We start from the raw sequence: 23,492 nt of genomic DNA, 5'->3' as shown, positions 1-23,492 counted from the left end.
ATGCTGCTTCAGCCTCTCTCGCTACGCCGCTACTCGACATCGCATCATCCGCGGGGCCCACCTGTTACAGTTCTTACCTTCTCTCTCCTATATCCATCCCTGGACCTGAGGTACTCGAGGCGCTATTCCTCGAGTCACCCCTCTTCCTCTCACTGTGCGAGGTCGTGTCGACAAATCCAGATTCCTTTCTACAAACCCCTGTTGCCACCATGCCACCACGGTCCACGCGCTCCAAGTGGGCTGCGCCGACCGACAGAACCACTGATAGCGTAGACACTATTATCCGGAACCTGCGGGCTGCGGATGAAGGTGACTCCAACTCGAGCGGAGATGAAGACATGAGCGGCGACGATTTTCAGGTGGACGACGACAACGGCAACGGCGCCATGGGCGGGGAAGGTGACGATGCAAGTGGGCGAGGACGTGACGATGCCGTGTTCAAGTGAGCTGGGCCCCATTATCTCCGCTGACATGAGGCGCATTGCAGCCCAGGTCTCGAGCGGTGCAGTTGGCACAACGCAGGACTTCACTGCAGAGCTGGACGCGTTGGACGAGGAGGAGATGCAGGAGGAAGGTGGTCGTCGCAAACGGGGGAAGCGAGCTGGTCGATCCGGAGTGTACCGCGGCCATCGGCCAACGTACGAGGTACAGCAGCTGCTCGGTCGTGCCAACATGGCCTATATCTCGCAGAACCACACTGAGGCCATCAATCTCTTCCTCGAGGTTATCCGCCATGACAACATGGTTCAGGCGGCCTGGACAACTCTCGCATCCGTGTTTGAGGAGATGGGTGATGTCGACTCGGCGCGGCAAATGAAGTTCTGCGCTGCCCATATAGAGGAGGACGCCGGGACATGGGCAGAGCTGGCTCAGCAGTTTCGGTACGTTGATGTGTCAAGGCGTGGCTGACGTGCCCAGAACTGAAGGTAACATGACCCAGGCGCAATACTGTTATCGAAAGTTATTACGCCTGGACAGCACACGCGTCGATGTACTGTGGCAGCTCATCACCATGTACACGAAGAACGGGCAGGCCAAGAAGGCAGCAGACGCGATCAAGAAGCTGCACAAGGCTGATCCAACATTCCTCCGTGACTTCAACATGCTCATGGAGGTGCATCCGTTCATCCTTGAGTTACGCCAGTGGGGGCTTGGGGCCACCGTCTTCGGCGATGCGTTTGTGTATCATTACGCGACGTTCGACGACCCTTCCAATCCTGACAACACCATGAAGATCGAGCATGTAGTCGAGTACGTCAACTACTTGATCAAGTCCGGGGAGACTGAGAGCGCCATCGACGTCATCCATCGCGGCCAGCGCTGGCTTCAGGGTCGCAAACACGAGAAGGCTTGGGGTGCTGTCGAGGACGACAGCGAGTACGCTCCCAAGAGGTTTGGTGGAGAAGACGGAGATGAATCGGACGAAGAATCCAACAACGTCAACGGCGGTAACGAACTCGACGTTCAACTCAGGCACTTGTTGGCGATTGCGCGTCTGCGCCTCGGTCAGCCAGACATGGCCATTGTTCGTACTTTTCAAACCTCGCCGCTGATGCCAGCCTCACGTCAACATGATCCTCGAGCTCGATGCCAAGGTCCATGAAGGTCTCTTCAAGGAACTTGGTGACAACCTGATGAAGCGGCAGCTGTTCGACCTTGCACTGGACTGCTGGCTCGCCCTCCATGATCAGAGTGTGAGTTCTCCAGAGAGTCGAGGTAGTATTGACGGACAGGAAAATGACCCGGACTTCAACGAGGACCCGAAGGTTGTCTACAAGATGGGAATCTGCCTGCATCAGCTGAAACGCTTCGCGGAGGCACACGAGAGTCTTGAGTGGGGTGAGTCGAAGCCGAGGACCGACTGACTGTACAGCGGTTAATGTGATGCCGGATGACTCGGAGGTGCTGCTAGCGTTCGCTGGAGTACTAGAGGACATGGGGCGCAAAACGGAGGCACTCGAGATGGTTGCCCGGGTGTTACAGCACGGTGACGCCTTGCCGGCCGGTGACGGAACGATGAAAGGCAAGGTCGGCAGGATGAACAAGCGCGTCTTGGAGACGCAAGCTGCATACACCATGCAAGGCCTTTGGGAGGACGTCCAGAAAGCCGAAGACGGTATCAACAATGGCGACATGTACGCGTTGGACAAGTTCATCCATGCCGCTGGTACAATGATTGAGACGTTCCGCCTAGCGAAGAGCAACTTCACCAAGAATCGCGTGAGAAGCGCCGTGTTGACCCAAGCAACTGACATGTGTAGGGTATTGTTCGCATCCCCAAGCGCCGCAAGTACGGCACGAAAAGCGACCTCACGTCTCAGGCCCAGGCTATGCAGGACCGCCTTGAGCGCATTATGGGTTTGGAGGACGACACTCCCATTGAACCTGGCCGCATCGACTACGAGATTCGCCGGCAAACCGAGTTCTACGGTATAAACTCTGAGGACTGGCTGGCGTTAACCATTAAGGTAAGGAGGAGGGGGGGATGTTGCTGACGGACAAGTACTGTTGCGTGTTGATGGTCAAGGGTGAGGAGGATGTTGCGTACGACATTCTTGAGCACGTCGTGTGGTCGGGCTTGTTCAATTCTCGCCGTTGTGAGATTGCGCTTCGCCTAACCATCGTTGGTGAGTGACGCGCTCCGACCTCCATGCTAACACCAGCCTGTGGCATCCGCATGCGGAAGGGTGAAGCCATCACAGAGAACTGCAAGCGCCTCGCCCAGTTGCATCAGTTCCGGCCTGAACCTATGCTGTTGATGCTTGCCGCTCTCGGAGGTGGTTTCAAGGGGCAGGGTGTTTGGCACAACTTGGCGCTGCAGAAGTTCCTTCATCGTGAAGTGCGCATCTACGACGAGGCTGTCGCCGGCGTCAAGCTTCGCTACAATAGGCGCCACCGCCGTTGGGCCCAAGTCCTTGAGTCCGGCCGCTCTCGCCGTCTGGGTGATGTCCTCCATCATGATATGGACCATGACAATGATGGGACACCTCAAGGAACCCCTCAACACCGCCAGAGACCTGAAGACGAGGAGGACGAGGAGGACGAAGACATGCACGGCGAGGGGGGCGGCGATGGCGAGGGCGGCGGCGATGGCGATGGCGAGGGCGAGGGCGATGATGAGGGCGATGGTGAGGGCGATGGTGAGGGCGATGGTGAGGGCGATGGTGAGGGCGATGGTGAGGGCGATGGTGACGACGAGGAGGAGTCAATGGCACCTTCTGGGATCGCGGAGTTGGAGCCACATGAGTGCCCCAAGCCGAAGAAGTACTCACCGGTCTTCAACACCATGTACGGCCAGAACATGCTCACGACCAGGAGCTACCAGAGTGCCCTATGTAGGTCGGCCGATACTCCACCGAACTAACGTCCAGTCTACTTCATGCGTGCATACGAGGTCAACCCTCATGACCACTTCCTCTGCTTCCTGATCGCTCAAGCATTCTTCGGACGGGCCACGAACCGTCAGTCGGACAATCGCAACTACCAGATTGCCCAGGTACGTCACGGTCGCTAACGCAACGAGCTTGGTGCCCAATTAATGTCACAGGGGTTGGCGTTCCTTTCAAGGTACCGCAAGCTCAGTCCGCAAGATCCCCAGTCGCTCGAGGAGGTCGAGTACAATTTCGGTCGCTCTTTCCACGGACTGGGTGAGTCTAAGTGTTGTTGGGTCTGGCTAACAAGCTTTAGGTGTCATGCATCTTGCCGTTACTCACTATGAGAGGGTTCTCACATCTGTGCGCTCTCGCATGGATGCCGAGCCTACGGCTGAGGACCGTGAGTTCGTTCGACAAAGCTCTTTGGCGTGGGAGTCGGCCCACAACCTCGTCCTCATTTACACGACGTCTGGGTCACTCGATCTCGTTCGTAGAGTATCAGACGAGTGGCTTGCGCTCGTCGATTACGACGGAGACGACGGAGACGAATGACGACGTCTGTGCGAGACGATGAACTTCTGGGGGGCAACATGAGTGGGAATCGGAACTGGGAGGCACAGTCATTTGTTTGTATCAGTAGGAATTACAATGTACAGTACGGAGTTATGGAGGGTCGATCATGAGATCATGGGAGATGACAGGGCGAGGGTGAGCGATCATCTGTGGACATGGCAATGTCAATTTCACGCTGGAGCTTGACGCCGCATGAGCTAGTGGTGTGGCGCGACAGTGAATGCTAAAACCAGACACGAGGTACATTTTGATGATACAGTATTGACCCACCTGCCGTTGATGCCGTCAAGTGTTGCCGTAAGCCGTAAAGAGGTTGAAAGTATTTGATCTGCAATGTCACTGGTCGTCAGAATCGACCGGGGTGCTTGTTTCAGATACTGTTTCTTAACTGCGAATGATGTCGAGATGTCCTGTGTCTGAAACCTGTTTACTTTTCGGAGCCACGTCTCCCGTGAAACTTGCAAACTCTACTGAACAGGTTGACTCGCGTGCATGCTCATCATGTGTAACAACAAACATTGGCCTCCCTAAATCTTGTACTGTAACATTCGGGGTAAGGTTTAGAGGTCTATACTGTAATAGCTTCAAAACTTTCTTGAAGAGGCTTTTCGTACAGAAGACAGTTCTGCAGCTCATTGCTCACCAGATGGCCGTGATGCATTCGCAATCTGGACATCTGGGACCTGGCACAATGATGACGAGAAAGTCATGTTTCGAGGGAGATGGCTGCTCGGTACTCGTAACTGGATTGACCATGTCGCGATGTACCAACATGTATGGCGTTACGATATGGTACAATCGTCAGTATGTCAAGGTTGATTGAGGAGAGGTTTGAATCAAGTAGTGATTAGTAACTAGTGAGTAGTTTTCCTTTCACCCCTCTGGTTACGGGTTTGTTTAAACACGAGGCCGAGGGTGGCAGGAATGCGTCACTACGCTATTTATCATACAATAGGTCGATCCGGGGGTGGCTTCGGCATCCGGGAGCTTGTCATGTTAAGGTTTTGATACAATGATTGGCCTTGATATCAGATGGATGCCGTAATATCTGACACCCAACTGATGGACCTGGAACCCCTTTCGGCCCCTCCTTCCCTGGCGCCCTGGGCCTTCGGATGGTACCTAGTTCCAACGACCCTAAACGCCCCCAAAGGTCAAATCGTCCATCCAACAAACACAACAACACCTCAAGGCACTCAACCAACCCACCTTCCCTCCCCTTTCTTGTAACAGTCTGATGGTCGAAATGAGTCCAGACTCGATGAGACTCAAGCCATACGGCATCTGTTTAGCAGTCCCAGATCCAGACCTAAAGCTAAAAGGGGGGTCATGAGGCCCCAGGGTACCAAGACCAACCAGCCGTATACTGAGACAGGAAAGGGGTGGGGGTCGGGTGATGAAGCGGGTTCCTTCTGATGCCAAGTTCACGTCCGACCATCGTCCGATTGCCTCTATTGCTCAACAGCACGAGGAGCACTGCTTGCCTCAAACATTGAGACGGCCCATCTGCAGCATTCTCAACTCTGAGCAAGAGTTTATTCTACTCATACCTCGTCAGCTGCAGTTCATCACAACACACACGCACGGATACGCCAAGGTCAACGCGACTCGACTCTTTCCTTCCCTTCACTACCAGCGTCTGTGTGACAGTTGTGTGTCCAGTCCAGTTGCAACTGTGAGTACTATTGTTGACAAGGGGCGTGCGTATGGGTGTGAACATGTGGCCGGCGGTGGCGCTCGGAATGGTGCTTGCAACAGAGGGTTGAAGGGGAAACGAGGTGGCTCGGGCGTTGATCTCAACGCCATCGCCATTACGGGGCACACTTCTTTCCCCTTGTTTCGATGGTCTCCGTTGTTTTCGAAGATGCGGGGACCAGCGGCTGGCGGCTTGAGCGCCATGCCGGCCGTCCTACATACCACAACTCCCTTGGTCGTCTCGCTCCAGCACCTACCTGCTAGGCGTCAGGTGGAATCCTCGCTAACCATATTCCAGTGCTCGAGCCTCCAACTTATCCCTCGTCTCTGATATCCCCCAGAATCTCTCGCACACCCGACCAGCACTGGCTTCCGCGCCATGTCTCTGCGCGCCACCACCGACCCTCGCTACGACTATCGCTACGACTTGCAGCGCTCACCCAGCCAGCCGTCGCTCACGCACACTGTCACGACCGAGTTGTCAGATGACCAGGGCCGCGCTCTCACGACCCCCTACGCCACCTCTGTCGAGTTTGACGCAATCACAATCGACGACCATGGTCACCTCCTACCTGAGGGAGCGGCCCCTGCGCGGCCCGGCGCCACCTCTGTCGCTGGTGGTTCGTGGGGCCGTTCCTCTGGTCGCTCGTCCATTCGCAAGTTGGCCAACGCGCCCAACGTACCATCGCGCGCCATCCCCGAATTCCTTGGACCCACACCAAGACCAACTCTCACTCCCACTCCTCCCTCACCCGCACCATTTCATCAGACCGACAGCATCTACAATCGCAAAAGCAAGCGCCTATCGTTGACGCGATCCCTCAACGACCTCCGCGAGCGCCGGGCCGCAGACAAGGCCCGTAAGCGCGCCAGCACAGTGTCAGAAAAGTAAGTGGTGGGAGATCTGCAAATGCTGACAATGCTAGGCTGCCTAGTCGCGTCCCCGATCGCCCACCAGAGCTACCCCCGGTCCCCTCCATCCCGTCCATGTACAAGACGGCTGGCTCATCGTACAAAACCCATTATCAGCCCCAGCCCCAGCCACAACTCGGACCGCCTCGCACTCCGGGGTCTAGGTTATCCATGTTGCCATCAAGACGTCAAGCGACCGGGCAAGGCAGCGTCAGTGTGCCGCCGGCGCCACCGACGCCCAAGTCCTCCGGCTTTGCGGGTTTGATTCGCAGGCTCACGAGCAAGAAGAGCAGGGCGGATCTCTCACAGCCTGTCCCACCTGTCCCGCCTGTCCCGCCTGTCCCACCAATGCCACGCTCGCAGGCATTGGGCGTACAACGGTCCGCCACACGCCAAATGCCCGCACAAGGTCCGTTTGGATCGATGGGCCGCAAAACTCGTCTAGACAATGTCCCGCAGGTCGAGGCGCCCAAAGCCGTCCGCGGCATGTTGGCCGAGATGAAGGACGGGTCAGGCAGCCTACAGCGCCGAGGGACAGACAGACATGAGAGGCAGAGTCTCATACGTCGCGTCCCTGTCCCGGCATACTCGATGGACGAGTTTGAGCCCATCATCGACCCCCACAGCCTCCCCGCGCCGCCCGATTCTCCCGTCCAGCTCGAGGCCGCTGCCGATGCGCGCGCAGACGCGTTCGCGAGGCTAGTCGGTTCGCGCATGGCTGCGTCTTCGATAAAATCTACCGACTCGGGCTCATCCCAGCGTGTCCGTATCCGTGCCCCGGTCCCGCCGCCCCGAACCAACTCGGAGCGCTCGAAGCACTCGACGCCGGGATCCAAGTCGGCCTCTGATGTGCCCGTCACGCCCCCGCCAGAGGCTATGGATGTTTTCAAGGCTTCACCGATACCGGTCCCCATGGTGGCACGCGAAGTTTCCGAGGAGCCAGAGTCGATAGGCGACGACCGCCCGATGCCAGGCTCGTCCATCGAGATCAAGTCGGTCCGCCGGTTCTCCGTTTCATCGCAGGTTGTGGTGATTGACAAGGACGCCAGCGGCGATATGCGCCAGCCCCAACACAACATTGTGTTGGGTCGCTCGGTACCGCCTTCCACTCATCCCACGACCTCAAACTTCTCCAAGAGGGAGATGCCGAATGGCCACCCAGTACCAGTGCCTCAAGGCAGCCATGAACAACCGCAAGTGACGGCCCTCATCATTCCGGTCCCTATGGTGGGGGGCTCGCCACTCACTTTCGGCGGCAAGCCGGCCCGGCCAGTTCCAAAGCAACAGTCGTTTTCCCAGCAGCCCTTCCCGGCAGAGAGCCCGACAGACCTCGACTCGTTTGGACACGACTTTGTCCCCTTGGCCCGGCCAGTCCCAAAGCAACAGTCGTTTTCCCAGCAGCCCTTCCCGGCAGAGAGCCCGACAGACCTCGGCTCGTTTGGACACGACTTTGTCCCCTTCCGTGATCTCAGCCGCCAGGACTCAACCAACGATTTCCACTCGGCATATGGCCACGGGTCTGTCTTCGGATCAGACGCTGACCACAATCCAGGTCCTCATGGGCGACAGGCCAACTACAGTGGCAGCCGCTCCGATCTGGGCCACACAATGGTCAGGGGTCCGAATGGCGCGAGCCGCTCGGATCTTGGTCACGGATATTCGGTGCAGACGGCGCGAATGTTCAGCGCGAGTACCACCCGCTCCGACCTCGGACACGGCAGCGACCTGACGCAGCACCCGTTCGTCGCGTCTGGTCATCTCCCAGGACGCGGGATGAGCGCCTCGCGTGACAACTATGGGAACTCTCCCATGGCGAGCCGCTCAGACCTCGGGCACGTCGTTTCGCCGATGGTCAGCCGCTCTGACCTTGGACACGGCATGCGCCCCGGTCCGCAGTCAGAGATGGGCAATGGTTCACGCTCAGAGATTGGCCACGGCTCTCGTTGGGAGAGCAGCAGATACTTGCGCCAAGCCTCGCTATCTGAGAATGGTCACGGCCGCCCATTGCCAGGCAAGCGCTCAGTTCCGGATTTACGGATGGCCAAGACGTCTTTCCCAGACTTGCGCCAGATCAGCTTGATGAGCCGGCAGGTGCCGCGCGATGCCTCGCAGCAGCATCGCAGCGGCTCGGCCGCCAGCCACCGCATCCCCTCGCATCAGGCGTCATGTGGTGACCTTTCTCTCGCGCGAGGATCGAGTACCGCGAGCCGGCGCCTCGGAGGACGCAAAGCCTCGTATGACGACTTTGGGCGTCTCACTGCGTCATCGCACGGGCATGGCAGTGCGAGCGGGCACGGACACGAAAGCGACGAGTTCTACTCGGCGCTCGACCACTCGAGTATTGGCCACGGGTCGTCGTGGCTAAACGAGGACCCTAGAGCGACGCCAACACCTCGGACACCTCGCACACACCGCACGTTTTCAGGCAGTTCATCCGCGCGTGAGGCTTCCGTTGACGACGGGCTCATCTCGGGCGGGAGCGGGAGCCGTACACGCCTGCGCTCGCTCACGCGCAAGATGAGCAAGAAGACCAAGCAGCCGCCAACGAGCTACGACGCATACGCCGAGAAGCAGGTGCAGATACTCACTCGTCGCAAGAGCTGCAAGCCCACCATGCACTCGGACGCAAGTCTGGCAGCTGAAATCTACGAGGTGACGGACAAGGAGGACGCGCGTGTTATGGAGGCGGTGTTCATGGCGTAGTCAGGAGTGTAAAGTGTAAAGTGTATCTGTAGGACAGTCGTAGACATCGAGCACTTGCAATCAATTGTTATTACATGTCATGTCCAAGGCGCGGGAGTTGAGAGCCAGTCGTTGGAAGAGCTGTCTATTCTGTAACTGGCAACATCGGGTTTCCTCCGCTTCCTCCGCTCCGAACAGAACAGTATTAGCTTTTGATTCTCAGGCCTGCTGTTCCTAATCGAACCAATATTTGTACAGACACATTAGGGTTAAGCTGCGGAACCATGCACCCGAAATGACGCCACTGACACTACATGTACTGTAAAGAGCTCACGCTTCCCACCCTACTTCCCTCTCGATGTCCAACTCTCTCTTCACCGCTCACACATCACCTTGAGACACCATGCCAGTTCCCTGGCGCCGCGGCATGCCCATCCCCTACCCGTTCTACATACTCGTGGTCTGCACGATCGCGACTCTTATTCTCTTCACTCAGCAGCCTGAGCTCGCCACCCGCGTCGCGGCAAGCGTGACGGCGCTCTCGCCTCTCGCCCTCATTAACTTTGGCCAGGTTAAGCAAGAATTTGCCCCACCAAACGATCTGCGGCCGCGACGCGTTGCCATCGTCGGCGCCGGGGCGTCGGGCAGTGCTGCGGCCTTCTTCCTCTCCCGGGCGGCGCGTGAGGCCGAGTCTCGCGCCGGCGCGCCACATGGCTCGCTGCTCGACATTGTGGTGTACGAGCGCGCCGATTACATTGGTGGACGTGAGTTGCACAGACTGGTGTGAGAGCGTGTAAGACATGGTTCGGTGGTACTGTGTCCAGACAAAGGCCCCAAAGGAAGCCCGAGCAGTCCGGAGACTTGTTCAGATGCTACAAGCTCACACAAAGGCACCACTGTCGTCTACCCGCATGGCAACACGAGCTTACGCCCCGTCGAGCTGGGAGCAAGCATCTTCGTCGATGCGAACCTCAACCTCGTCAAGGCCGCCAAAGTGAGTGAAGCGATGTGAGGAGCGACGTCATGCGCAAACGGTGTCGGCTCCCGCCAAGTCACCCTGACACCAGCTCTTTGGCCTCGAGATCGTGGACCCCGAGTTCGGCGGCACGGGTGTGGCCATTTGGGATGGCACGGAGTTCCTCTTCATGACGTCGGCCGAAAAGGGTCGCTGGTCAGGGTGGTGGGACTCTTTGGCCGTTTTGCGGCGGTACGGTGCGCTGTCGCCGATGCGGCAGCGGCGGGCGGTCGGTGCGCTGCTCAAGAAGTTCGCGCATCTGTACGACGCACGGTGGCTCGCGAACCGCGGGAGCGTGGCGAACGTCGACGAGTTTGCGGAGAGCGCCGGCCTCGGAAAGGTGCTTACTTCGCGCACGGGTGAGGACTGGGCACGCAATGTCGTCAAGGCGAATGCGCTTTGGGTAGACGAGATCATGGAGGCGAGCACGCGGGTCAATGTGAGTTGTCTAAGGACCGGCTAACAGAAGTACTGCGCCGACCTGAATCAAATTCACGCACTAGGTGCTGCCGTGTCCCACGCTTCAGGTGGGGCCAGTGCCATCTCCGGCGGCAACTTCCGCCTCTTCGAGGCGATGCTCAAGCATAGCGGGGCGGAGGTGCGCCTCCAGACTGAAGTGGATGCGATCGAGCCACTTGACCGCGGCTTCCGCGTAACGTCGAACCACTCACACTTATCTGACGACTACGACGAGATCTTCTTCGCTGCGCCATGGCACACCTCGCCCGTGTCGAAGACCCTCTCGTCGCACTTCACCCAGCCCATTCCGTGGGCCTAATCCGCCTGCGCAGCTGACAGCAGCAAACAACAGTATGTGCGCCTGCACGTGACGATGCTCGCTACGAACGCGCCGCACGCCGACCCGCTCTACTTCTTCCGTGGCCCCGGCGAGGCCGTGCCGGGCACGATCCTGACTACGGGCTCGACGGCCCGTGCGCATCCCGGCGCCGCGCGCCCCGAGTTCCAGAGCATCTCGTATCACGGCGAGACGTATGACGGCTCGGGCGAATGGATCGTCAAGATCTTCAGCAAGGCTGAGCTCAGCAACGACCTCCTGGCCGACATTTTCGGTGACAACCCCACATGGGTCTACCGCAAGGTGTGGGACAGCTACCCCGTGCTGCATCCGACGGCGAGCTTCCCTCCAATGCAGCCGATGCAGGGCTTCCACTACCTCGCGTCGCTGGAGCCGTGGGTCTCGACGTGAGTCTAACCCCGACGACGCTGATGGCAGTATGGAGACGCAGACGCTGTCGGCGCGCGAGGCGGTTGCCCGTAGCGTCCAACGCTGGTGGAACCTCGGCCTCGGAGAGTGCCGCGACGCCGATCAGTCGTGGGACATGACCTGTGGAAAGTAATGTGGTGGGACTAGTGCTCTACCTGTGATTTTGTATTTGTGCATTCCGTCCACTCCAAAGTATTTTACTGATCACTTCTCACCCACCAACTCGGGATCAGCGAGGACGCGTGCGAGAACGTCCTCGCGAAGGAGGAGGCGGATGCTGACTCCACCGCGAGCGCCGTGCTCTCCGATAGCGTCCTTGGCCTCCATCACAACGACGATTCCGTCAACCGGCGGCATGAAAGGAATCACGCGCGCCGGCGTCCCGAACCCAAAATCGGCAGAGTATGCACCAATCCCAAGCCAGCTCGTAGAAAGAGTATGTTGGCTCCCGACAAACACGTTCCACTCGCGCGCCGGATCTAGAGCCTGCGCCATATGATGGAGCACAGCCGCCGCGCTCTCCTTCGTGACGGTATCAATGGACGCGCGGATCGCACGAGCTCCTCTCGCCGATTCACGGAGGAGTTCTGTGGAATCCAAGCCAGCCGAGACGTTGATGAGCGGCGCGCCCTGGAAGTCGTCGGGAAATTCGAGGCGGGTGCGTAACCCAACACACCCGTGCATCCAGACTTTTGCTTTGATATCCCGCGCGCGTACAATCGCCCTCCAAACAGTTCCCAAAACACTGTCGAGCGCGCTTACTTCGGGGACTGTGACCGCCTTGACGTGATCAGCCGAGAGATCGAGGACTGCATCTTCCACGGCCGCGTCTGCGTCCCAAGTCTCGAACGGTGCTCTTGGCCCTCTCGGCCTGCCGGCCGCCAGATCCGCAGCATCGACTTGGGGTGGCGGAACGCGGGATCGCGTAAACCATCCAAGAGCCTGGTCGGCTGGATTGGACGGATCATAAGCCCAGAAATCGAGTCTTAGTTGCGGCACCGTTCCGTCTGCATCTCGGGCATGTGCGTCGAGATCCATTGGCGCATAGGTACGTTTTATCACTGGCGGCGAGACATGGTTGATCATGGCAGAGTGGATGGTTCCCCAATCGCGGATGACGTACGCCAGAGCGTGTGCGTCAAGAAGTGCATGTTGGGCCATGAGAGCGATCGCGATCCCGCCGCAGGAAAAAGATGTTATTTGGGCAACGGAGGCTGGACCAGGGCAGGCCGGTCCCAAAGCCGAGGGACGGAGACGGAGGAGGGCGAAATTGTCAGGCATTACTGGCGCATTGTGTGGCGGGAGAACGTCGGTAAGTGGACCATTAAACTTTGCTTGGGTTAGGAGGAGGCCTGGTTCGTCAGCACCCCAACGGACCCAGACGCGGCCGTAGCGATGAGTGTGAGCCGGATACTCACTCACCCCTCCTCCAAAGGAAAGAGTGAGAGCTCCACAGAGTTGAGGGTAAATTGCCAACGTTGCCTCGAGCGCCTTTGCCAGTAGAGATGGGTCGTATCCTCGGGATTTGGGGGATGGGAAAAACCATGCCGCCCCAGTCGGTGTTAATTCAGACAGCGCAGTATCTGTGATACTCGCTGGAGAGAGGTCGGCTTGGAGGGGGTTGGGGTGTATGGTGTGTTGCGAGGTATGTGTGAGTTTGTCTGGGAGCCGCATTGTGGTGTACTCTGTGGATGAGGTTGCCCACAGAGTTACGATGTTTTAAACATGAGACAGAGACGGGCATGCCACCGAGTGCCCATGGCGCTGGGTTGAGTCAACTGCCAAGTTCTCGTGGAAGACATGGTTTGGATCAGACACGAGTGATCAGTGGTCATTCTATCACCGCGCAGCCCCTTTGCTTTGATTTGATCTCGTGGAAAGGGATGCGGGACCACGGCATACGGTGGATGAGTGATATGGTGGCAGGTGACGCGGCATTACGAACGCGCCAGCACGTCGGCAGTACAGTATCTGGGTTCCTGCCTAGAACAGACTAGAAATCCAACGGACTTCTAGAAAGGAACATCCAGGCGGAGTGGCACCGTCAAAGAGCTGTAGAGGCGGTAGCTTCGCAACGGGGTTTGTTAAGCCGTAATTGTATTATGGTGGTGCACAATCGACTGTCGATGGAAAATGCCTTCAAGGAACCGCCACTTGCATCGCCAAACACAGCCATGTCATCGCCCCGCCACCGCCACGTCATCCCGTCAGCAACCAAACCTTCACACCCGTAAGCATCTTTGTAAATGCCTCCGGGGGATGTGAGTGGTCATGAGGCGTGTGTGAATTTGTTCCACACTCAGATGTCTCGGACAAGCTTAATGCGCATGCCTCATGTCTCGTCCTTCATGGCAACGGTCGGCGTATGCCGCGGCATGTTGTTAGAGGCTTTCCGCTCTGTGCGCTTTGCCATGTTCCCACAGTCTTGTGTCCCCATCTTCGTCGCTCGCACGTCCAAGCAGTACTACTGTAGCTCGACCACATCCCCCTATACCCAATGGCCGCAAACCCCTCTAACCCAAGAATCGTACATCTCTAGTTCTATTCTACTCGCGGTTGTCAACGCGCTCACCAGCAATGAACTTGGAGACGACGTCGGTCGTCTCGGCAGGCTGGTCGGCGTGGACCCAGTGTCCAGCGTCAAGCGACACGAGCTGCATGTTGGGGAAGTAGGCCTCGCAGATGGGAATGTTCTTGCGGTTGATGTATGGGCTCTTCTTGCCCTTGAGGAACAGAGTCGGTCCCTCCCACTGCGGCGAGGTCTCGGTGACAGGAGGAGGCACGGTGTAGGGGAACCCGCCGATCTCGGGGATCTCCTGGGCCATAACGTCGAGGGGGACGCGGAAGGCGAGGTAGCTCTTGCCGTCGCCGTCGTCCTTGTTCAGGACGTTGGTGAGGAGGAACGCGCGCACAGCGGCATCCTGGGATCAGCGTTGGACACTGCACAATGGCTGGACATGACCGAGATAGAGACCAAGATCAGGCAGAGATGCTGGCTGCAGTACCTCCACCCCGCACTAGACCCCGGATTTAGGCTCAACTGTGACGCCACGAATAAAATGAAATGCGACTTACCGGCTCAACCTTCTCCATGATCTTGTCGGCCTCGGCACGGCTCGACACCTTGGCCGCCTCGACCTCGCGCATGGCGTTGATGTACTCCATGAAGCTGGCGCGTTAGCACTAACTCGCGCAACGCTAAGACCAGGGGTAAACTTACATCGGCGCAACCTTGCCGGTGGCAGGCGACATGTCGATGGCGATCAACGAGCGGAGATTGCTGTTGAGCTCCTTGTTGAGCGCGTACGCCTGCACGGCCTTGCCGCCCCTGCTGTTAGCGGTGTGTCGATATGGAGCCGAGCGGAATGTTGGAGCTCCAAACGTCTGCTTCTTGCACAACCGCAGCACGTTCCCCGTAAATGAGGTATAATGCTAATTCTTGGCGCTCCGGCTCTCTAACTCGCGACACTCACATGCTGTGGCCGAGGAGGTTCATGCCGCTCTTGATCCCGGCCTTGTCGGCGAATTCGGCAATGTCGTGAGCCATGTCGGCGTATCCGTGAGGCTGGGCGACAGTCGACAGGCCGTGGTTGCGCATGTCGAGCGCGTACACCGGCATGCCGAGGCGCTGGGCAAAGCCCTTGGCCAGCGAGCGCCAGTTCTGCTTCGAGCCGCTACGCGTTAGTCCAATCTGTGGGGGATATGGTGTGTTGGGGATGGCCGAGGGAAGGGACGAAGAGTAGGGGGCAGTAGGAAAGAGAGGATGGGGAGGAGACAATGGAGCCTGGAGCCAAAGGAGCACTTACAAAAGGCCGTGGCAGAGCACAAGGCTTTGGCCGGGCTGCTTGACCTCGGCCGGCTCAAAGACGTCGTACGCGAGCTCGACCGCCGCCGGGCGCGTATACGTGCGGACAGCGGAGGCCTTGAGCGACGCCGAGAGGGGGCGGGTACTGGCGCGGAGGGACATCGTGATCAGGCGGCGTGAGTTGTGAGATGGAGAGAATGAAGGAGAAGCAAAAGATCAAGATTGGCGAGGATACCGCGATGTAAATCACCTCCACTTCGGATCTGGAAAGCCGGCGCATCGCTACTGCCGAGGGGGAGTTGGGTGGGCAAGAGCCACGCATAAACCACGTGGGCAGTCTTGGCATGCTGAGGTGAGCATTCAGCCTGTTGGTTTCAGCCCCTGGGATTGGCGGAGCTAGAAACGGCTACCGTAGTAGTTGGAGCAGATGCATAGAACGACATTGTATATCGGTCTTGTAGGCTGAATAAATGACGTGTATTTATTGTTGTATGCGATTCTCAACACAGCCATGTGAATCTCACGTGATCAGGGGTATAACTCTGTTCCGCGATGATCGGCACTTCCCTGCTGCGGGTAACGCATTACTGTACTCTTGCGTCTCCTACTAGTGCTTCTTGGGGTAATAACGTCAGCAATGACTGCACTTAATGTGGCCATCCGACGAGTGCCAGCCCGCATACATCAGAACCCTGTCATTAGTCGCTCGACCTCCGTTCCTCTGACGGCGGTCGGCATGACGACCGAACCGGACATCTGCGAGATGGAGGTTCATAAGCTCATAAGCCCTCACAACGCACTGACAGACTCGTAGTTACTCATCTCATCTCATCTCATCTATCTCATCTCGCCATGTCCAGCCCACAGCCCAACACAGCCGAGATTTCCGACGACCTCCCGTCCCCGTGGGTGCGCCAGTGGGACGAGACGTACAACACCTGGTTCTACGTCAACCCGAGCACGACGCCACCAACCATAACATGGACCCACCCACTCGCCAAGGAAGGCGAGGCGCACCCCGAGCAGGTGGCGGACCCGCAGGCTGCCGCACAGGTCGCGGAGAAATACGTGGCCGAGAACCCCAAGGAGGCGAAGGAGGTGACCGACCGCGGCTTGGGCTCGCTGCTCATGGGCGGATCGAGCGGCGGGATGGGTGGTATGGGCGGGATGGGCGGGATGGGCATGGGCGGCGGCAGCTCCGGCGGGATGGGCGGAGGCCTCGGCGGACTACTGCTTGGCGCGCTTATGGGAGTGAGTTTTGTCCACAGAGGAGAGATGACCAGGCGGTGTGTGGCCGTCATTCCTGATCGCCCACCGAATTGTGCTGACCGCCAGAGCAAGAACAGGAACAAGACGTATGGCCTTGGTGGCGGCGGAGGGTACAGCCACTCAATGGGCCCGCCGCCGTTCATGGGCGGTGGCATGGGCCCCTTCGGCATGGGAGGAGGCATGGGTGGCGGACTGTTCGGCATGGGAGGAGGCATGGGAGGAGGCATGGGAGGAGGCATGGGAGGTCGGCCGTACGGGATGGGCGGTATGGGCGGTATGGGCGGGATGGGCGGGATGGGCCGGCCTCATGGCCACGGTGGTGGTCGCTATGGCGGCGGTTGCGGAGGGGGTGGTGGGCACTATGGAGGTGGTGGGCACCATGGAGGTGGCGGCCACGGCAGGTGGTAGTAGGTAGCAAGACAGGAATATAAAATGACATACACGCTATGTTCTAGAATCCGAAGTCGCCAAAATTAAACTCTGCACCACCTTGGGCTGCAGTCGCGTTCGGGTTCAGGTCCTTCATGAGATTGGCACCCTTTCGTGGCTCGGGGTCGGGGGTGGCGGGAGTTGTGTCGGTGCCCTTGCCAGAAGTGTTGGGCAGCGTATCTGCGTCAGTCGTCTTGGGTGTGTCGGACTCAGGCGTGGACGGGGATGGAGATCCAGTGGGTTTGGAATCAGGTTCTGGCGTGACTGGCTTGGTGTTCACCGTTGCCTCTGCCGCCTTCAGCTCATCTGGCGGTGTGGGCGCCTGCGCCGGTTTCGACTTAGGCAGCACCGGTTCGGAGGGGAAGAAGCCGTCGAAGCTGAACTCTGTGGCTCCCTGTGCTGACAGCGTGTGTGCGTTCGTCTCCTTCATTAGACTCAGGCCCTTGGGTCTTTCCTCCTTCTCCTCCATCGTCTTGTCCGGCGTCTCCCCGTTACTCGTCGCGTCCATTTTGTAGGCGTCTTGGGCGACCGGCGCCGGCGCCGGCATGGTCGGGGCGAAGGAATCCAAGCTGAACTCAACGCCGCCCTGCGCGGAATGGGTGTGCGCATTGTTCTCCTTCATGAGGCTCAGACCCTTGCGAGGTTCGTCCTTCTTCTCAACGTTGTCCTCATGCTCGTCCTCCTTGGCCTTGACCTCTTCCTTCGGCGTGTCAACGTTCGTGGGGGCCTTCGTGGCTCGCGGTGCTGGGGCGCCGGGGAAGAAGCTGTCCAGACTGAACTCGACGCCTCCTTGCTCTGCTTGCGTGCCCGCCATCATCTCCTTCATAAGGTTGGCACCCTTGCGCGACGGTGTCCCAGTGCCCGACCTGGCGGGTGACCGGTCACGCTGCGTCCGGCCTATCGGACTCTTGCTACCGGGCGACGCCGCTCGGCTACTCGGACTGCCGGGACTCACGCTCTCAGGCTTGAGTGCGGTCGCAGCGCCCCCACCAAACGAGTCAGTGAACTGCACGCCGAAGACCGGCGTCGCCTGCCCTGTCATGAGGGCGGGCGTGGTCGAGCCGTTCGTTGATGGCGGCGAGGTCACGAGCTCCGGGACATCCTTGGCCTTGTCGGGAGCGAAGAACTGGTCCATGTCGAACACGGCCCCACCTTGCTCCACGTCCTTGCGCAGGCCCTTCATGAGGCCTGGCGGCTCGGCCCTGTCCTCCATTTTGGACATTGTGAGCGACGGGAGCCCGCCATTCTCCGGCCCAGGGGACGGCTGGCGCGTCGGCGGCTCGGTGCCTTCCGCAACCACGTCCATGTCCATGAGCATGTTCTCGCGCCCAGCCGGGCGGGACAACATGAAGCTGCTTCTGCGGCGGACGACGTATGGCGACATGGACATGCGACGAGTAGGCGAAACTGGGCCCTTGCCAACGTCGCCGCCAACTTTGATGGGCTCGGGACGCTTTTTGATAACGGGAGGGGGGAACCACGCCCGCTCGAACGACCACGACCGCAGCACATCCAGACCGAGTGGGTGGCAGCCCATGCGGAAGAACACTCTTGCGTTGTGTACGACAAAGTCGAACTCGAGCACCGGCGTGATCTCGCTCGTACCCTTGGCCGTTTGCAACGTCTTGCTTTTAAGGTGCTGGAACAGCAGCAGGAGTGACGGGTCGTCATTGTCTGGCTGCCCGACCACCAGCTTGCCACTGTTGACTGCTTCCGCGTTCCACGCCGCAGCGACCTCCTCCATTGGGGACACGATCACCCGCACACTGAGATCGCGACGCTTCAGCATCCATAATGCCCACGACGCCAGCCACCGGTGCCCTCCAGCAAACGCAATCGGGAGCACGGTGTCAGTCAAGACCCAAGTGAGGAGCGGGCCGTCACCCTCGACTGCGCGCGCGAGAGTAACGGCCAGCTGCCAGTCGTTCAGTTGACGCAAGCACACAGTAATCGCGTCCTTAGGGCTGCCGGCGAGCATAAAGAACGCTGCGGCGTACTCATAGCGCTGTTTACTCAGAAGCGCGTACGCATTCTTCGCTGCAGCCGTCTTCCAGCGGTCGAGTGAAAAGTCGTTGGCGAGGAACTTGAGCATCATAGCCTGCTCCCTGTGCCCCGGCGCCTGGCGCCAGAGGCCGTGCACAACCTGCTTCTTACCCAGCGCGAAAAAGAACAGACTCGCGGAGATTGGGTCGCGGTCTTCCTCCGCCATGAAGCGGTTGCGCGCAACGACCTCGAGCTCAGCACGGATCTCCTCCTGGTTTCTCAGCCAGAGGAATACGCCGAGGCGCTTTGCGTCCTCCCACATCATCTTGTTGTTCTCGGTGGAGGCGGTGGCTGCCTGCAGGAGAACTACCTGAGACTCGCTATGTGTCGCCCAGACAATGTTGCGGAACGAGATGCGAGAGTGCGCTGTGGGCCGGAGGCCCTCCTCGGGAATGGGGATAGGAAGTGGGGTGGCAGCGCCACTCAGCGCAGTCCGGCGGTCGCGATTCGCGAATGCGCGAATGCTGATCAAGTAGCGCAGCCCACAGATGTCGAGAGAACGCCGCGACGCTTCAACCTCGAGCACAGCCTGTGCGAGGGCTGCCAGGCTGCTCTTTTCGACCTGGTCCAGAGGGATCACGACCGGGCCGTCCAGTCTCTCAATCAGGTCCTGCACGACCGACTCGGTGAATTCGTCGTCGTCCGTTGGATCCTCTGACGGCACTATCGAAAAGAGGCTAGAGTAGTCGGTCTTGGTTACCTTCTGTTGGCGCACGGCGTTCGACTGGTGGAACGCGAGAGGGTCGAGACGCTGGTAAATGAGTCGCCGCCGCCCCTCATCCTCGCATTTGCGCATATCCTTGACGAGCGTAACCAGAATGTTCTTAACAAGATCGATCTTGTCTGCCGTCAGCTATGCCCACTCTTGACTACTCACCCCACATCAAACACTGGTGGAGCATGGTCGGGTGGAAGTCGAACAGGGGCCCGTTCTCGTGCGCGATCAGCTGGAAGATGTCCTCGGGCTCCTCGCCATCTAATTCTGCCTTGGCGTGCGTTACCTCGTCTGATTCGGGAGGTGATGGTGGAGGCGTCGGCTTCTCCAAGAACCGACTGAAGATGTACACCTGGTTCCCGGCGGCGACAGCGAGCGAGCCGCCAGCAATCCAAACCGAGTCGTTGATCGGCACAGAGGTGTACTTGCGCATGTCGACGTGGAGGAACGGCGCCCATCCTGGCGTGACGTCAACGTAGCTTAAGCGCTGCTCGCACACGAGCACGATCTGGTGCGGGAACCCAACAGCCAGCACGGATTGAAGGTCGGACGTGGTTGTCCAGTCGAGGTCTTGGATGACATGACCACGGCTAAGGGTCAGCTGAATAAAAAGGGAGAACACAAAGACTTACTCGAACGTGTGCGTCAACTCGAGGCCGGTGGAGAATTCGGAGACATTTGAGTCCCAGATCGTCACCTCGTACTTGTCGCCGACGGCACACACGATGGCTGTCTTCTTGCGCGAGCTCGTGCGTGCTAAGCATACATCCGTCTTCTCCGTTCTTACGACGCTGGTGCGCGTCCACCCGGCGTTGGCGGTGTGTCCGTCAAAGCATGCGTCGCGGTGGACCGACGAACGCCGCTGACCGGCGAGATGTTGGCCGAGGCGCGGCGTCCAGAACTCGAGCACGCCACTGTCGGACAGCGTCACCACCATGTCTTGAAGCGGAGTATCCGTCTCCCAGTCGATTGTGGAGCTGTGCCAGCCCATCGGGTCAACAGGGAGAATGAAGCGCGGCTTCTTGCCGTCCTCGACCGGGAGAAACGAGTGCGAGATCAACGTCACGATCGGCTTCTCGCTGTGATACACGTAACCCCCAGTGCCAGAGTCCCCGGACATGATGCTGCCTTTGACCTGCGGTGAGCCCGACGGCGAGTCAGGGAGCATAGTCCCCCTCCTCCGCGGCGTTGAGGCGAATGAGTCGCGCCGAGTCAGCGGCGACTCAGAGAACTCAAAGCGCGGCGAGGTAGGTGCCGGCTCGATGCGCCACACCCAGGCCTCGCCGCTCGCCGATACAGCCATGATAACAGCGCGGCGTGTGCGACGTCTCCGTGGGCTGTACCCGTCGTCAATGTCGGAAAGGGCGAGTAGGAGCTCGATCTTGTCGTCCGGTTTGGGCGTAAAGTGGGGCATGACCACCGGTTCGGTCGGCATTCCAACGCCGGGGTCTAGGTGTCGGAGAACGACCCGCGGACCATCCGTTGGATCGTGATAGTAGGATGCGATACCGCGTCCCTTGGCGTAGATAGCGTACAAGATTGGGGATGCCGGCGCCATCCACTGACCTTTGCCGACGAGCGCAGGGGTCTTGAGTTTAGACTCGTTCCACGACATATTCCCAAGGCGGCGCTTCTCCCACACGCCAATCTCACCGCCTTTACCAATGGCAAGCAATCCGCGGCCGTTGGGAGTGCGCGCGAAGCACTGGATGTCTTGTGTCATGAGCACGGACATGGTTTCAAAGTCAGCAGACTCAGCAGCACCGAAAGACTCGTCGTTGCCACCAAAGAGATCGAGGAGGGAGACGCGCACTGTCGAAACATCTGGCTGTGCGTGGGTAGGGGGGAAGGCGAGGAAGAGCGACTTGCCGTCGAGCAGGCATCCGCGACTGGACCATGAAGCGTTGATAGGGGTGATGAACGACGCGAGCGGTTCCGACTTGATTAGGGTCGGCGGAGCCCGGTCGAGGTTGAGAATGGAACGAAGGACGACTTCACCACTGGCACCGAACCAAATGGCGACGTCGGCCTCATCGTTATCGAGCGCGTCGAGGATCTTGATGACTGACGCCGATAGTCTCCCGTTCCCCGCAGCAACATGCGCTCTCTTCGCCGCCTTGCGTAGCGTCGCCCCGTCCGGGACCAAGATGGTGCCAAACTCGGCCGGGCCTTTGCCTTTGGGTGGGAGAACGCCGGCGTCCCGGAATGCGCGGTAGTCCATGGCATAGAGCATCTGGAACCACGTAGGATCGTCCAACACGGTCGCGTAGATGCGCAACACTCCGTTGGTCGTGACGACGTAGAGCTGCGCTTCTGTCGTCTCGACTGTTCGCCACCCGAGCCACTCAATCTGGCGCGGTTGACGGAGGATTTGAGGGCTCCCAGTGACACCCTTGGTGCCAAAAGCTTGGATTGTGATCTCGCGGCCACCCTGTTGTCAGCTACCAACTTGGAGACCCAGCTCACCTGGAAGTACCATGCGATGTGGCTCTTCTCTGGAGGGAGAGCCACCATGGGCGACGGTTCACTGTGTCCAGTCCAGATGCGGTCCCAGACGACGATCTCGGCGTTCTCCGTGCGCCAGAGTTCCACCCCGGTCTGCGTGCCAAGTGCGAGCGTGCCTCCCCAGAAGTCGAGAGACGCGACGGGTGAGTTGGCAACAATGGTCGAGTGAACCTTCCAGCCCTGAGGCTGGTAGTTCCAGAGGACAACGTGCGCACCGCTCCACGCGAGGACCTGGTGTCAGTGAGGTGCGCACTTATCAGCGAACGGCGGCGCAGGTTCTCGTGTAAGCTGTCATTTGCGCCCTCTGGGAGCGTCCCAGCTGGTCATCCGCTAACCGCCACCACGTACCATGCCATCGCGCGCGAGAACTCCGCCGACATCGCGCTCAATTCCGGACGGCCCGGCGCGGTGCGGCAGCGCGTCCCAGAACGGCAGGGTGTTGTGCAGGTCACCATCGGGATCGAGGAGCACGACATTCGAGGAGGAAGGATAGACCTGGGGTTAGCGCGCTCAGATGGGGACGGCAGAAAGGCGAAGTGGGAAAGCAGGCGGCGTGGGAGGGGATAGGTCGATGTGGGGCATGCGCACAAAGTATGACCCGCATGGGGTAGTGATAGCGCTGAGCGCACTGGGTGAGTCGCGGCGCGGACGGCCAGGGATGGCCTGTCGTAGGCGCAGCGACATGATGGACGATGTGGATGTGGGATCGTTAAGCCAAGAGAGAACGGCGTCATAAGTCACCCAGCTTCAGACCTCCACCCACCCAGGGGACACGTGACCTGGAGTTGGGTTGTGCCTGTGGAGCAACACCTGATGTTTGAGATCGCCTTATCTTTGATTCGTTTCCCATCTTTAAAGGGTTGAGGCATTTGGTATTTGGTCTACAGGTTCAGGCTCACTTGCCATACAAAACCCCAAGGCAAGATGATGTCCTCGAGATGTTGACACTCAACATCAATCTGTAAATGACGTCAACCGCAACTTCTGCCTTCCTCGTTCTACTGGCACAGCGTTCTAGACAGGAGCGTCTACGTCGACTCACCGTCTGGCTCATTGTGATGGGCCCACCGCCCAGCTGACCAACACGAGTGGGGATGGGTGCTCAATACCGGGTGGCTGGCGACAGAGCTTCACGCTACACTGTGGGCGGGTCGAGCCGGATCAGGAAGAGGCACGTGCATCCCCCATTCGGGTTGGTTCTTTCCCTGCCTAAAGACTCTGGGAAGAGTAGACATTTGACGAGCGGTGTG

The 23,492-nt window shown here is 59.1% G+C and overlaps 7 protein-coding genes across 7 annotated transcripts; 4 read left to right on the top strand and 3 right to left on the bottom strand.

Moving 5' to 3' along the window:
* Positions 1-209: 209 nt before the first annotated feature.
* TFC4 (uncharacterized protein) lies at positions 210-3,926 on the top strand (the record flags this gene model as incomplete). The annotated part of the gene is made up of 12 exons (XM_060597441.1): positions 210-442; positions 477-881; positions 919-1,525; positions 1,560-1,694; positions 1,734-1,839; positions 1,874-2,220; positions 2,262-2,468; positions 2,504-2,627; positions 2,664-3,335; positions 3,372-3,496; positions 3,548-3,647; positions 3,688-3,926. The coding sequence occupies 12 exons, from the start codon at positions 210-212 to the stop codon at positions 3,924-3,926; spliced, it is 3,300 nt and encodes a 1,099-aa protein (XP_060454335.1).
* Positions 3,927-6,021: 2,095 nt separating this feature from the next.
* On the top strand, positions 6,022-9,257 carry CcaverHIS019_0204300 (uncharacterized protein; the record flags this gene model as incomplete). Its single annotated transcript, XM_060597440.1, has 2 exons — positions 6,022-6,530; positions 6,569-9,257. 2 exons carry the CDS (start codon positions 6,022-6,024, stop codon positions 9,255-9,257), a joined length of 3,198 nt encoding a protein of 1,065 aa, XP_060454334.1.
* A 382-nt stretch (positions 9,258-9,639) lies between these two features.
* Positions 9,640-11,609, top strand: CcaverHIS019_0204290 (uncharacterized protein; the record flags this gene model as incomplete). The annotated part of the gene is made up of 6 exons (XM_060597439.1): positions 9,640-10,000; positions 10,127-10,230; positions 10,304-10,690; positions 10,721-11,019; positions 11,053-11,454; positions 11,486-11,609. 6 exons carry the CDS (start codon positions 9,640-9,642, stop codon positions 11,607-11,609), a joined length of 1,677 nt encoding a protein of 558 aa, XP_060454333.1.
* Positions 11,610-11,680: 71 nt separating this feature from the next.
* On the bottom strand, positions 11,681-12,637 carry CcaverHIS019_0204280 (uncharacterized protein; the record flags this gene model as incomplete). The annotated part of the gene is made up of 1 exon (XM_060597438.1): positions 11,681-12,637. One exon carries the CDS (start codon positions 12,635-12,637, stop codon positions 11,681-11,683), a length of 957 nt encoding a protein of 318 aa, XP_060454332.1.
* Positions 12,638-14,022: 1,385 nt separating this feature from the next.
* CcaverHIS019_0204270 (uncharacterized protein) lies at positions 14,023-15,443 on the bottom strand (the record flags this gene model as incomplete). The annotated part of the gene is made up of 5 exons (XM_060597437.1): positions 14,023-14,397; positions 14,552-14,645; positions 14,697-14,804; positions 14,950-15,150; positions 15,283-15,443. 5 exons carry the CDS (start codon positions 15,441-15,443, stop codon positions 14,023-14,025), a joined length of 939 nt encoding a protein of 312 aa, XP_060454331.1.
* Positions 15,444-16,133: 690 nt separating this feature from the next.
* On the top strand, positions 16,134-16,958 carry CcaverHIS019_0204260 (uncharacterized protein; the record flags this gene model as incomplete). Its single annotated transcript, XM_060597436.1, has 2 exons — positions 16,134-16,532; positions 16,617-16,958. 2 exons carry the CDS (start codon positions 16,134-16,136, stop codon positions 16,956-16,958), a joined length of 741 nt encoding a protein of 246 aa, XP_060454330.1.
* Positions 16,959-17,001: 43 nt separating this feature from the next.
* Positions 17,002-22,926, bottom strand: RAV1 (uncharacterized protein; the record flags this gene model as incomplete). Its single annotated transcript, XM_060597435.1, has 6 exons — positions 17,002-19,865; positions 19,900-20,327; positions 20,370-22,168; positions 22,204-22,473; positions 22,591-22,737; positions 22,831-22,926. 6 exons carry the CDS (start codon positions 22,924-22,926, stop codon positions 17,002-17,004), a joined length of 5,604 nt encoding a protein of 1,867 aa, XP_060454329.1.
* Positions 22,927-23,492: the final 566 nt, after the last annotated feature.

The sequence above is a fragment of the Cutaneotrichosporon cavernicola genome (assembly GCF_030864355.1).
Source record: "Cutaneotrichosporon cavernicola HIS019 DNA, chromosome: 2".
Taxonomy (NCBI): domain Eukaryota; kingdom Fungi; phylum Basidiomycota; class Tremellomycetes; order Trichosporonales; family Trichosporonaceae; genus Cutaneotrichosporon; species Cutaneotrichosporon cavernicola.
This window is presented reverse-complemented; position numbering and strand designations above follow the sequence as displayed.